The 15,211-nt window shown below is 39.7% G+C and overlaps 1 protein-coding gene across 5 annotated transcripts; it reads right to left on the reverse strand.

Annotated features, from left to right (window-relative positions):
• Window positions 1-7,177: 7,177 nt before the first annotated feature.
• Window positions 7,178-14,916, reverse strand: LOC112784371 (protein STICHEL). Of its 5 annotated transcripts, none has more exons than XM_025827550.3 (8): window positions 14,285-14,851; window positions 13,080-13,216; window positions 10,570-12,879; window positions 10,214-10,433; window positions 9,162-9,725; window positions 7,902-8,568; window positions 7,636-7,714; window positions 7,178-7,534 (listed from the first exon to the last, which is right to left on the reverse strand). In XM_025827550.3, exons 3-8 carry the CDS (start codon window positions 12,718-12,720, stop codon window positions 7,439-7,441), a joined length of 3,777 nt encoding a protein of 1,258 aa, XP_025683335.1. In that variant the 5' UTR covers window positions 12,721-12,879; window positions 13,080-13,216; window positions 14,285-14,851; the 3' UTR covers window positions 7,178-7,438. The 5 variants fall into 5 exon arrangements, with proteins under 5 accessions (XP_025683335.1, XP_025683336.1, XP_072085765.1 ...); XM_025827551.3 differs by having other exon boundaries at window positions 13,080-13,185; window positions 14,285-14,810; XM_072229664.1 differs by lacking the exon at window positions 13,080-13,216 and adding an exon at window positions 13,659-13,761 and having other exon boundaries at window positions 14,285-14,702.
• Window positions 14,917-15,211: the final 295 nt, after the last annotated feature.

Raw genomic sequence — 15,211 nt, forward strand, 5'->3', positions numbered from 1 at the left:
GCCTAATGCCGAGTTATGAAATTGGATCTTTTAACAACCATATCATAAGGAAGGTTAATCAGCCTTAGTCGGCAAGAAGGAAGGTTATTCTGAAGAAGAGAAAAACTGATGTGGTGGATCTGTCTGAGGGTTCCGAGGATGATAAGGGTAAAGTTCCTATTGAAGAAATTCAAAGGTTTTTCGAAAATCAAAAGAGATTGCATGACGTTGCCGATCAAAGTAATGGCTCGTCACTGTGGGGGAAGGATTTTTCCTATATAGCTGTTGCCGATGAGGTGTGTCAGACTCCGACAGATGTGACTTTGGCGGACAAGGTTGGGCGGGACGTCGCCATTGATCAATACATACAGGTATTGTATGTTACTGTTTTGAATGTAGTTTATATAGATATGCAAATAGATTTATGGTTTTGTGTTTTCATTCAAGGTGGTTGGTCTTCGGTTAGCGAGCTTGCGGCGCAGTTAGGGAAAGAAACATCGGAAGATGGCCGAGCAAAAACAATATCCAAAACTAAAAGAAGCGCTCGAGTTAAAAAATACTAGGGTTACCGAATTGGAAGCCAGGCTATCTGAGGTTGAGAAAGAGCTAAAGCTGACCAAGAAAAATTATGCGAAGGAGGTGGAGGATGTGAAGAAGAAAGAAGCCGACCTCTCCAGCATGAGCGTTCGGATGGTTGAACTGACAGCAGAGCTGAAAGGGATGAAAAAGAGTAAGGAAGCAGCAATTCTTAACTCCTTTGTTGAAAGGTTCGAGCGAGCTTTACTACGAGCGAAATTTCTAGCCCCTGAAATGAACTTTTTCCAGATAGATCCAGGAAAGATAGTCCGAGATGGGGCCATGGTGGAGGATGACGGTGTTGTTGAAGAAGAGGATGAAAATGTTGAGTAATATTTGGTGTTTGATTGGATTTGTGTATTTGCTTTTACTGAACTATTTTTATTTGTTTTGAATTTGGTTTGCTCTTGATAGAGCTATTTTGGATTTTATATTATTTTGATGCCTAAACACAATATGAATGATTAGATGTGTTTAATTGAATTTGCCTTTTATTGATGTTTGTTTGATAAAGGCGTGTGTATAGTTTTTCTGATGGTAGCACGTTTTAATTGTGCTTGTGTTTCCTTGACTTTAGTCAATAGTTGTTTGATTGTTATATCCCTTAGAACGTATAATTGAGAGGATAGCGTTTGTATAGGTCAAATCAAAATATTTGACGCTAATAGTTGAGATCGGTTATATCTGATAAAAATATAATTGAAAAGTTAGGATTGTTTAACAAAGATCGGTAATTTGTTATTTAATCGGCAAAATCCAATTAGTATGATGCTGAATATAAGTTGGCAGGATAACAGTTTGAAGTCGAAAAGAAGTAAAAAATGCTTAAAGCAAGATAGAGTAAAAAATATAAGATTCTATATATCTATTGATGGACCTTTGATTACAAAGGTGCAGGTAGGCAAGTCTCGTTAAAACCTCTCCAAGCAAAAGCCTTTTTGGAAAAAATCTTGGTAGTAGGAAAAAGAGTACTCGCCTGGCCTTGACTTTTAACTGTAATATAACTTAAGAGATGATACATTTCAAGTATTAGGCAGAGTGTTATCCTGTAAGGACTATAATCAGTAGGCTTTGTTGCTGAGTACTTCAATAACTCGGAAAGGACCCTCGCAGTTAGCTGTTAGTTTGCCGTGGTTTGGGGTCTTCTAGCCTGTTCAGTTCTTCTGAGCACCAAGTCGTTTTCCCGAAAGGATCTTGGATGAAGTTTCTGGTTGTATCGCCGAGCTATATGTTGTTGCATAGCTCACTATGCGATTGCTGCTGAAGATCGAATTTCTTCAACGGTGTCTAAGTCATATTGACGGGCTGTATCTGCTGTACTATGGTCAGCCAATTGAGTTTTGAGTGATGTTTGGGAGATCTCGACAGGTATCATTGTGTCCGACCCATATACCGGTCGGAAGGGCATTTCCTTTGTTGTTGAGTGGATGGTGGTGTTGTACCCCCCATATGACCTCTGCTACTAATTCGGCCTAGAGACCCTTGGCATCGTCAAGCTTTTTTCTCAAGGCATGTAAAATAACTTTGTTTGCAGCCTCGGCTAATCCATTTGTCTGCGGGTGTTCTACCGATGAGTAATGTTGTTTGATCTTTAATTCCTGCCCTGCCGCCAAAGGGAAAAGGCCGAGGATGTCAAGCCCCCACTGATGGAAGGGTCAACTTACCTCTAAATTGTGGAGGATTTTGACTGGTAGGTGTGTAATTGGACTGTGTTTCTGGCAATTGTCATAGTTTTTTACTTTTATTTTACAATCTTGTTGCAATGTCGGCCAAAAGAAACCAGCTCAGATTATCTTGGAGGATAAGCTTCGGACTCCGAGGTGTGTGCCACATATTCCTTCGTGTGCCTCGGCAAGCGCAAGCTCGGCCTCCAACCTGAAAAGGCATTTAAGTAGAGGACAAGAGAATCTCCGTCTATATAGGCAGTTGTTCTATATTGTAAAAAATGAAGCTTGTCGGCGAAATTGCCGAGTATTTTCAATGTTGTCTGGTAATATTCCAGTCCTGAGATAGTTTATATAGGGTGCTTGCCAATCTGCATCCTGTATGACACTTAAAATTTCGGGTAGATCTATACTTGGTTTAAGTAGTGTGAATTAGTGAAGGGAAGCAATAGTTGTTTGTCTACTGGCGAGCTTAGATAGGATATCAGCTTGGCTATTATGTTTACGAGATATATGTTGGATTTTGAATTTAGAAAATTTTGAAATTAAGCTCTGAACAATAGTAAGGTACTTGGATAATAAAGGATCTTTTACCTGATACAGGTTATTTACCTATTGTATGACGAGCAAGGAGTCACAATATACCTTGAGTTCGGTAATATTTAGATCGGTGGCGAGTTTGAGACCGGCGATTAGTGCTTCGTACTCATTTTGATTGTTGCTCGCTTTGAAGGAAAGGTGTAAAGATTGTTCTATGACGTACCCATTACCATCCTCAAGTAATACTCCAGCACCACATCCTTGAGGGTTAGATGCCCCATCTACATACAAGGCCCATTGAGTTGAATCATTTATTGAAACTGGGACTGTGAACTCAGCAATGAAGTCTGCCATGTATTGAGACTTTATGGGACCTCATCTCTGGTATCTGATGTCAAATTCGAAGAGTTCAACCGACTATTTTACTAATCGGCCAGCTAATTCTGGTTTTTGGAGGACTTGTCTTAAAGGTTGATCTGTGCGGACATAAATGACATGGCTTTGAAAGTATGGCCAAAGACGTCGGGCTGACAACACCAAAGCTAAGGCTAACTTCTCTATCTTAGGATAGCCAAGTTCGGCATGTTGCAAATTCTTGCTAATAAAATAGATCGGCTATTGTTGTTTCTGTCTCTCTGCAATAAGAACAGAGCTTATGGCCCAATCGGTAACAGATAAATATAAGTAAAGTAGTTTCCCTTGAAAGGGTGTTTGCAAAATAGGTGGTTTTGAAAGAGTGTTTTTTATAGTTGTGAAAATAGTTTCACATTCATCAGTCTAATGAAAAGTTTTTTTCTTTTTCAATGTTTGGAAAAAACAGAAAGATTTAGAAGCTAAACAAGGTAGGAATCTAGAGAGTGGAGCAAGTCTCCCTGTTAATTGTTAGACTTCTTTAATTGTTTGCGGGCTCGCCATGTCCAAGACAGCTCGGCATTTTTTTGGATTGGCTTCGATGCCGCGGTTGGTGAGCATAAAACCGAAGAATTATCCTCCTTGTACACCAAAGGCACACTTCTCAGGATTGAGTCACATATTGTATTTGCGTATTTGATTGAATATTTCTACAAGGTCGTCAAGATGATGATGGCCGAGCATTGTTTTGGCGACCATGTCATCGACATAAACTTCTAGGTTTCTGCCGATCTGTGCTGCGAATACCTTATCCATAAGGTGTTGATATGTTGCCCTGCATTCTTAAGTCTAAAATAGCAGTAATTTTCATATTCAATAATAAATGCAGTCTTACTTTGATCAGATGGATGCATTAGAATCTGGTTATAGCCAGAATATGCATCCATGAAACTCAGTGTCTTATAACCTGAAGCATTGTCTACTAAGCAATCAATAGATGGTAGGGGATAGGAATCTTTTGGGCATGCTTTGTTGAGATTAGTGAAATCAACACACATGCGTCATTTACCGTTATGTTTTTTTTACCATGATGACGTTTGCCAACCATGTTGTGAATCTGATCTCTTTTATGAAGCCAGCATTGACGAGCTTGTTAGTTTCCTCCAAAGAGGCTTGCTTTCTTTCAAGACCTAGGTTTCACTTCTTCTGTACTATAGGTCGGACAGAGGGAACCAACGCCAGCTTATGGGAGATGACTGATGGGTTAATACCAGGCATGTCTGCAGGTGTCCAGGCAAATAAGTCGGCATTTTGATATAGGAATCTTTGAAATGAGGCTTTTTCTTCCGAGCTTAGTAAAGATCCTACATAGGTGAATTTATCCGAGCTATCTGCAAAATAAATTTTTTGTAAGTCCTTCGTTGGGGTTGGTCGTTCGAGAACGTCTGCCCTTGGATCAAGGTCGGCCAAGATTGGGAGTTCGTCCTAGCTGCTGATGTGGTGTATATGTGTATTTATACTTCGGTTGGGTCTCTTGAGACTATTGTTGTAACATTGTCAGGTGTCACGGGTATCACTGTGAATTGTTGCGATAGTATCATCCTGCGCAGGAAACTTAACACAAAGATGAATTGTAGAAACGATTGCACAAAACTTATTCAAGAAAGGTCGGCCAAGTATTAAATTGTAAAGGCTAAAACAATTCACAACTAAATATTGAACATCTGAAGTTTTTTATAAAGGAGGCTCACTGATGAATCCATATTTTACGATAATTTTTTGTTAGAATTGAGAGGATTTCATCATATAAACCTACAATTATTCCATTAAATAGCATGCTTTTGAGCTTTCCTCCTAAATTGTGCTTGATTATGAAAACATGCTCTTTTGTGCCTAATTTAATCTATTTTATTCCATTTGCCTTCTATTCGATACCTTGATGCTGTTTGTGAGTGGTTTCAGATGTATAAGGTAGGAATGGCTTGGTGAGAATGGAAGAGGAGCATGCAACGGGGAGGAAGCATGAAGAAACAAAGGAGAAGAGCAAAGCTCGGTAAGAGCGTTTCCTTGCCGAACTTGTTGCGCCTCCACCTACAAAACCTCCAGAAATACAGTTAATAACTCCTCTTGGTTGTTCAGGGTGACTTGTGCTCGCCCTTTCTTTATCTCGGCTGTGCTGTCCTGCCGAGTTATAGCCGCCAGTGGGAGGGGGACGTCGTTGAATATGGCCACCGATGTATTTATCGAGATGGCCTTGCCGAGCTAGTCGCTCTAAGAGGTCTTTCGCGATGAAACACTCACCAGTGGTATGTCCGGGCTTCTGGTGAAAAGTGCAATACTTTGATTTGTCTGCACCCTTTGAATCTGGATAGTTGTCAGCCTTCCGTGGAGGCTTGATCAATTTGGAATTTAAGATCTCCTTGATGATGTCATGGCGGGGGGTTAGTTTAAAACTTTTCTTACTATCCCGTGGTCTATCTTCTTCTTTGTACTGGGGCTTTTCTGATTTCCAAGCCTGTCGGAGTTCTTCAATGTCAATCTGGCCTTTCGCCTTTTCACAGAATTCGGCCATGGTTTTGGCGACAACAATAGCCTCCTGGAATTTCCCTAGTCGGAGTCCACTTTTGATGGCGTGCAATTGCACCTCGGGGTGAAAATCTGGTATACTCATAGCCACCTTTGTGAAACACGTCATGTAATCTTTGAGGCTTCATTCTGACCTTGTTTGATTGTGTTCAGGTAATTTGAATCATGCAGATAGATGGCCGAGCCAGCAAAATGCTCTTCGAAAAGCTTCACAAGTTCCTTAAAACGAGAAATAGAATCTGCAAACAAAGAGCAAAACCAATCAAGTGCAGGACCATCTAAATAAGATGGAAAATAACAGCATAAAACTTTATCTGATGCACCGTTTACTATCATTATGGATTTGAACTTCTTGATATATTTCTTCGGATCTCCTAACCCATCGTAGGGGACTAATGTAGTCGGTAAGATGAACCTTCTGGGGAGCTCGAAATTCATCACCTCGGCCGTGAATGGTCCAGTAGAATTGTCGGGCTCAGCGTTTTTATTTTCTGGCCAAGCTTCTTCATCATGTTGAGGTCAAGCTTCTTCATTTTGTTGAGGTCGACCTTCTTCATTCCGAGCAGTTTCGGATACGTGCGTTGGGCCAGATTGGTGTTCTTCTGTTCGTTCTTGACGAGCATCATTGTTTTCAATCCGAGCATTAGTTAGCTCGGCAATTTGATTTTCCATTATTTGATTCTCTTCCGCCATGCGCTGGTTGGCTTGTGGCAACTCAGATACCATCCGGAAAAGCTCGGACGGTGTGGGCGGAGAGAGATCAGCAATGGGCGAATGTAAAAGCAGTGAGGCCAATGAAGAAGAAAAGAACTATGTCTTCGGCCCCACGGTGGGTGCCAATTGTTCTTACGTACGTAACCTGGACGTAACTCAGTGTCTGAGAGTCAACGCCGAGTTGTTTCCTTCAACGCCGAGCTATAGACTTGAAAGATCCGAGCTTGTGTCTAGAAAGATATCACGTCTTGGGAGAGTATGAACAAAGGGGGAATGTACCTGTAAAAAGCACTCCGATACTTAAATTAATATTGTGAATTCAATATATCCCTTAAAGATAAAATCCCATACCTTTATAGGTGAAGTGAAATAGGTCGGTTAAACTTTTGTTTGCCATCTATATTGAAGAGTAGTTATTTAGAATTTAACAGGTGATAATATCAAACCGGGCGTTTTTATTTCTGAATGTAATCCGTTGGACGAAATATAATGCTTTGTGCCAAGTTATGGTGCATAATACTGAGTTATGAAATCGAATCTTCTAACAGCCGTATCAATTATTATTATTGTTATTATATGCATGCTCAGATGCTCCGATCACAATCACGGGTTCTGGGAGGATCAGCTTTATTGGGTCATTTTCTTTTCCCTTTCCTTTTAAGATTATCGAATAACTAAACTTTAGTTGCGTGAAATGGGCTCGTGTTTGATCACTCGAATTTGAAAGTAAACTTCGATGTAAAGGGACATTGAGAAAGCAACTAAGATTTTCAAGAAAGCAAAATGGTTTGCTTGACCCTCTTTATTAATTTAATTCCTTAAATAAAGGATGGAGAAAATGGAACACACAAGTTGAAATTTCCTAACCACAAATGATACATACCCACTCATTTCTCACTCACATCCTTGAAGAATCGCTCGAGAAAGCAGACAAAAAAGAGAAGGGACGAAGAAAAAAAATGAGGAAGTATATGAATGGTATAGATGCAGAGCAGAAGCAACAGCGGAAAAATATGGTTTTTAACTTTTTATGTGGTCACGTCCCTTTTCTTGTGCTTACCACAGTCCCCAAACAGTGGGAAGCGCCCGACTTTACGCGCACCAACTGGAGTACCACCTCGTACCTGTTCACAACAGAAAATTTGAGACCCTTGAAAAGCAACTTTTCATTCAAAGAACAAGCAGAAAAGCTTTTCAAAGAAAAAGAGAACACAACCAAATTTACCTTGACTACCCTTCTAGGCTTTGCCTTATTCCAGCATAAAAATCCACAACCACCAGCTCCCGAGCTCGATTCATATCCCCTATATACATAAACCAGGTTATTTTTGCACTGACATGCCACAGTTTTTGTAAATATTAAACCAATGCTACAAACCCTGGGTGTGAGAAAAAGTTCATAAGTTAAACCGTAGGATCACATTTTGTAACAGCTTTTCTCTCAGTTCTTAATTGTCAAAGTGGCATAAGAGCAATTGAACAGAGACTTACGGATTGTCTTTGCCAGAACTTGCTGCTAAACTGCTGTCATGCAGTAAACTTGGGGACATGGGATACCTTCTACCAGTTTGGTCTTTCTGCAAGACCCTTCCATTTTTTACGTTCAAAATTTTGACATCATTACTCTGCTCATCTTCCCAATGCTGCTGTGAGGAAAATCTTGCTGAATCCGTGGACTCCATTGGATCTATGCAATAGATACCTTCCTGTGGCAGGACCTGATTCTTCTCAGGTCTCAAGCGACTCAATGATCCTGGTGAACCCTTTTCTACAGCTTGTAACCAGGCAGTTTCCAGTCTCTGCTCACGAATGATGGATTCAATTCTCTGCATTGGATTATCTTGCCTTCTCTCCGTCACACCATTTCTTTCACCCAGAACATCAGAGGAATCGGCTGCAGGTTGAAGGTTTCCATCAAGCAAAGGATCTGTTCCATTCCCGCGACCTCCTCTTTGTTCCTTCTCACTTGTCAATGCTGACTCAGCCTGTCTTGGCATATTAACCGGAGTTTCACCTACACCATCTGGCAAGTGGATAATTCTGACATCTACATTGCGTCTAAGAACCATCTCCATGGAGTTTGTAATACTTCTCGAAAACCTCTCAGCCCTGAGTTTAATATCTCCATCCCCAAATGCAACATATGCTACCAAAACACCTGAGAGAACAATTGCATAAGGAGGCTAGGAACAATACATGAAAAAGATAAAGGCTTTTAATACTAAGGTGCAAAAGAGCAAAATCAAATAAGAGGAACAAAGAGTAATCTAGTACTGCAAAGGAATAAGAAAGAACAGTTGAACACATTCAATAAAATTAAAAGAAATATATATTAAATTTGATAAATGATAAATGCTCTACCCTATCAACAAAAAAGCAATTCATTCCCGGCCAACAGTAATTTCAATTCGAGTTGACCTACTTTGAACACATTCTGTATCTCAAGTATTAATCATCTTCCTCTGATAGTACAACTATAAATCAGAAAAAAAAAAAATAGAGGGTGTGCAGAATCATCCGAAATTAAGTTTGCTATGGATTTGATTAGTAGGTATGAAAGCAAACAATGTGTTTTCCTCAGCAACAAATAAGAGAATGCTTTATAAACATCCAATGCCATTATGGACAAACATCTGGAATCTATGCTTTCAAGTAAACAGCTTAAGGTAAGTGTGTTTGTCAGAAATGCTTCTAAATACCTTGAGCATGCAGAAATACAATTTTGGACCAAAGAAAGTATAATCTGCTAACCTTCAACTTCACATATGGATACAAGCTTTCCATGATTGAGTAGCAACTGCCTCAATGTCTTCGAGTGACACCTCCCAATACAACGTGCCCAGATATCATGTAACTTTCCAGAATCCACGCATCTATACATCATATTGCCAACCATAATATCATCAGATGAGACAATTGTGGAGCCATCATCTATGACTGGGCTATTTGATGGCTTTGATTTCAAGCTTAAACCATCAATGTTTGAGGAAATATCCCTTCGATGGCCAGAATTGCCATTTAATGCTTTCTGCTGGGATGTAGGTGATATTGACTTCCGGGGCATATATTTAAGGTCAGACATATGCTTGGAAGCAGTAACTTCTCTTGAAGCACTTGATGGATCATCATCAGTTGTTTTGCAGCTCGGCCTCCTGCTGCTGCCTGACTGAGTGAGATCTGGAGATGACATAGAACCAAGTTGCAAGAGTGTTGCTGTGAACCATGTTGAGCGTTCACTGGAAGTCCTTAACTGTTTCTCAGCCTCTGAGAGAAGCTTTAAAGAATGCTTTAACCTCTCCAACTCCGAGTCATTCACTAAACATGAAACTCAAGTCTTAATAGTTAATGGATACAGTTTTTATTATTATGATGCATGATGACACAAGAAAGAGATAAAAGTACCACAAACTACAATTGCAAAACTCCATTAAAAGCAAATTAAATCTTAAAATACAAACACAGCATAATTGTATATGTTTTACTATTACTACTTTTCTAAGAAAGAAAAAAAAAAAACTGTGACATCATAGCATACTAGTGATATGTTTCACAGGAATAAACACATCCTATAAAAAGCTCATGAATTACCAGTATATGATCAGCACAATGCTTATAGTTCACTCTATAGTATCCTCTCTAGTCTAAATGACTGTAGATGAACTTCTCAATTCACTCTAAAATATTGACTCAGAACACACTTTTAAATAAACAATTCCATATTAATGCCAAAATTGAGATGAATAACATAAGAGACGGAGGGGAAGGAAACATCTCTCATCAAATCAAAACAGAACTGTACTCACAGCTTCGTCCACCAAAGAATGCTTCATCCGGTTTGGAATCAATGACTGTGTATGATCCAGCAATGATGTCCATAATGAGGCCAGCTAGTTGAGACATCAAAACCATTGGATCAACTCCAGAGTCCATCAATTCTCTGGCTCTTTTCACTGTCTCTACAGTGTTCGATGACATTGCTAATTCCAAAAGTTCCAATAGTTTTTCATCTGAAACAACTCCCACCTGTTGCGGAAAATACAAAACAATGTTGTGTTAAATGATATCGATATCTAAGCATGTTGACTAAAATGAGTATTTGTGAAAGTCCACATTGACAAGTTATGGTAAAGTCAAAGAGTAATGGTTACAGCAAACTCACAAGTTCATTGACAAGAGAAGTACTAATTCTCTTTCCCAGCAAACTAAGCTGTTCCAACATTGTTTCTGCATCTCGAAGTGAACCATCTGCATTTGTAGCAATGAGGTCCAAAGCATCTTCTTCAACATCAAGGTTCTCCTGAGCAGATATTTTCCTCAATCTATCCACAATATCCACATCTTTAATTTTATTATAAAGGTACTTCTGACATCGGGATTGTATTGTTCGAGGCACATTGTCAAGATCAGATGTGATGAATATGAATACAACTCGCTGAGGTGGTTCCTCGAGAAACTTGAGAAACCCCAGCCATGCCTTGGATGGTAACAGGTGACACTCATCAATGACAAAAACTGTATATCGTGTGGAAGCGGATGATGAAGCAACTGACAATCTTTTCAGTAAATATCTAGCTTTATCAATTCCCTTTTTATTGGTTCCGTCAACTTCCAGCAGATCGCTGCTCTTGCCAGAAATAAAATCTGTACATTCCCTGCAGTAGCCACAAGGCTTACTCTCATCAAGAGCCACACAATTCAATGCAGCAGCAAATATTCGTGCTGTTGATGTTTTACCAGTCCCACGGGGACCTTGAAAAAGATAAACAGGAGCTATTCGACCCCTTGAAACAGCATTCATAAGTGACTGTACCACGATATTCTGCCCAATCAATTCACTGAAGAATATAGGCCTATACTTCTGGCTGAAACTCCGACTATTTTCTGGAGTGTCTTCCTCCTCCACCCCTTCCCCATTGAGAGCTATAATCTCCAATCCCTCTTGACTCCTACAGCTTGATGACCACCGCCTTCCATCCAATCTACTCAAGCCCTCAAGGTCCAGCTCCCCAAAGTTTGTAGAAAGTTCATCGTCACTCCTGCCAGTTCCTATAGATGACCCTACCCTACCATCACCACCATTAGTGAGCAATGGAATAACACCCTGAGCACTCTTCCAAGACATCCTGCGCTTGTGGGTGGCCGAAGAGGATCTCCGGTGTCTGGGATAAATAGTTTGACTGCCACAAAGTATGCTGCTTCCTTTCCTCCTTAAAGTATCCGACAACGATGGAGAATAACAACTCCCACACATCCCTCTATGTTTGGGAGTCCTCTTTGACCAATAGCAAGGAATTCCACATCCTTGTCGGCCAGGCAAATCCAACCGATCATCTATCTCATCGTCACCATCGTTCATTGAGGTTGTGGTACCATCCCAAGAGCCAACAGTGCTGGGATATTGGCGTCCATACCTATTGTAAGAACTGGTTGACAATGCAGGAGTACTGTAGGAATAAGAGGAGTCTTCCTTTCGGCTTGTTCGCAATAACTTTGAGGAAGATCGAGACCAATTCTTGCGCTTGAGTTTGAGGAGCAAAGGGGATGTGGCAGAACCCGAAGCCTGTCTCACATCTTCAGAATTAGAGTAGTCTTCGGTGTCATCAGAGTGGTCAATAGAGTCATCCCTGGTAAAGGGCATGGGAGGAAGCCCCTCCAACAATGCATTATTGGACTTGAAAACTTTTCTACCTAGATTGAGATTTGTATCTCTATGCTGAAACTTTGCCATGGGATCCAAATGGGAAAGGGTGTTGCTGTTAGGTTTTTTACTCTTTTTCTTAGGAGGCGCTGTTCTTCTGGCAGAGGGTGTGGCCAAGGAGATAAGATTGGTGTCTCCACATCGAAAGATGGAAGAAGACCGAGGGCCACCTCCTCCGGTGCCTAAGTATGTGTCGCTCTTAGAATCACAGGCATTGTGAGCATCACTCAAGGTGTCCTCAAAACTGCCTAGAAGAGAAGAAGATCCATCAATGGCAGCATCTTCTTCCTCTTCTTCGTCTTGGTCTCGGTCATTCTTGTCGCTGGAAGATTTATGGGTCTTCCAATTGTACAAGAAGACCCTCTTGTTGGTGGTAGGTGGCACAGAGTTCACGTGAGAGTCAAGTTGAGAATGGGAAGTGAACTTTGTGGTTGTGGTGGGGCCATGGACGTTGTTGAAGGCAGAATTCCATGCAGATACAGATGCAGATCTTGAGGAGTTGAGTGGTGACTTCCATGAAGAAGTGGTGCCAGGATCCCTCAAGACACGAGCTGCTTTCCGAATTTGGGTAAGCTCCTTCTTCAGGTGCAGCTTGCTTGCCATTTCTGACATCTCTCTTCTCTTCAATTTGCATTCACTTAACTCATCAATATCATTGCAAGTAAATCAAAAGATGATCTTTAAGATGTTGGAGGAAAATGCCCATCTTTTCTTCAAGAAATCTGATCCCCTTCACTTATTTCTTTGCTGCACCAGCTACAATGTTCTAACCTGTTAGAGTGAACAAGATAATCCTATGAACAAAATTTTACATTCACAATTTTCACAAGTGGCATAGACAAGACTCAGTCAACTTATTTCTGAAGCTAAGATGTTAAATATAACTTACAGTATCATTTTCCTTGAAACCTCAATTCTATTTTTTTATTTACCAGAACAAAGAAAACGAGCATAAATGCGTATGCATATACCTTAGCATACAAAACGGAAACTCAGGATAATTGTAATGATCCAAATCAACCTTATTACCCTGGTTGCTCCAACTGAATTGCCAAAATTTTAGCTTATGTGCAGCTCCTGGAACACCCAGGATATTATTAATTTGACCCTGCATTAGGTGCTATTGAATTATTGAAAAACAATATTTAAATTTATCCTAGATCAAATATAACATGACACTAATAACCCAAACAATTAACAATTTTTAGTTCATGCAATAACCAGGATGTGATTTATATATCTATTTTTTATCCAATTATATGCTAAAATTTTAGCTCATGCAAGGTTTTTCTCATTTACCAGAACCGGGAAAGAAAAAGAGCATAAATACCTATGCATATGCCTTAGCATAAAACGTACAGGTTAAATAAAATAAACCCTTTCATTAATCAGATCACTGAATACGACTTAATTGACAAACATCCTCTTCATCTATCATCATCAAAGGAGGAAACATAAACAAAATCACAAATAAGTGTAATTAAACTTGCAAAGGAAAAATGAGATCAGCAGCATCAAATTGAGATCATGTAAAAATCTTTTAAACTCACCATTCCTTATGCCAGTTATCATCATATTGTAAAACCTTGAAAATAATGTAATCATTTGAACGACAAAATTTTTCAGATATGTTGTATGTGTGTTTTTCCTCCCCTGATCCATTAGCAACTTTTAGTCAACACAGGAATTTCAGATCCAAATTATAGTTCTCTCTTTACAGCTGTAAACTGTATCAAAAAGAAAACTATGAATTTTGCAAAAACTTATAGTTCGCTGCTACATATACCATGCTAATTCCAATTTTAGCAACTAATATTAATTACCATTAATCAGTGCATATTAATCAATTTAGAAAATACGCATGTGTATTAACATTCCTGATCCTTGCATAATTTTATTTATGCCCCGCAACAAGCTACAAGATCCAAAAAGAAGTTCACCATTGGACTAGAGAACAAGGATGCAGCAGTATTCAACTCTTTTTCACAAATCTAAAGAATAGAGATCACGAGGAATTAATTTAGTTTGACAACACTACAATGTGAACATAAATTATATAAAAAAAAGTAGGTGCTTATATCTTGATCTATTCTTTGATGAGTATAACACTCCGGGAATGTGATTAGGAAATGAAAAAGGGAGAAATAAAAAGAAAAACTAAGAGAGAGTAGCTCACCATTGAACGCGTCGGAGAAGAGAAGGACGCCGCGGAGAAGAGGCGGACGCGGCGAAGCAGATGAGAACGCGGCGGAGTGGACGTGGCAGAGCAGAAGTGAGCAACAGGAAGCGAACGAAGCAGATCCGTGCGACGTGGTGGACGGCAGAGCGCGGTGCTAGGGTTTCGTTGAGGAGGTTTGGAAATGGAGTTTAGAGAGAGAGAGAGAGAGAGAGAGAGAGAGAGAGAGAGAGAGAGAGAGAGAGTAATGGAGGGTGAATGATGGAGTTTGCGGCGGTTCTAGGGTTCGGTGAAGGTGAGGTAAACGAGGTGCAGAGGGAGAGAGCGTGGAGAGGGTGTAGGGAGAGGAAGCAGCAGAGGGAGTAGGGAGATGACTGTGTTGTAAAGAAAGTTGAGACTTTAGAGGGAGGATCAGTATTACTACGAGGAAGATGCAACTTCAAATATTAATGCGTGTCATATAGTCCATTCAATAAAAATATTTTGACGATGACAACTCTTTTTCCGTCTTCTTCCTCTTGGTTCTGGTCGTTCTTGTCAAGAAGACCCCCTTGTTAGTGGAAGGTCGCATGTGTTAGGGAATCACATTTAATAAATCGCAAATTTTGGAAATGAGAAACATGGAATGAACTAACAATTTTGGGAAAATATGGAAGATTTGTTGACTAAGCGAAAGAATTTACAATTTTACCAAATATAAAAAGATGATACATATAACATTTTTTCTTATATGTGGAGATAATAAGCTACATAAAAAATAATATTTTTTCCTTCATTAACATAAAACTATAACTCTTTTCTATATCAGTAATTCGCAGTAATTCAGTATATTACAAACGAAATAATCATAAAGAAGACATCATATATTTCTTTTCTCTATACACTCACGGACTCAATTTTTGGTGTTACATAAATTAATTTTTGGAC

This window comes from Arachis hypogaea, chromosome 20, assembly GCF_003086295.3.
Source record: "Arachis hypogaea cultivar Tifrunner chromosome 20, arahy.Tifrunner.gnm2.J5K5, whole genome shotgun sequence".
NCBI lineage: Eukaryota > Viridiplantae > Streptophyta > Magnoliopsida > Fabales > Fabaceae > Arachis > Arachis hypogaea.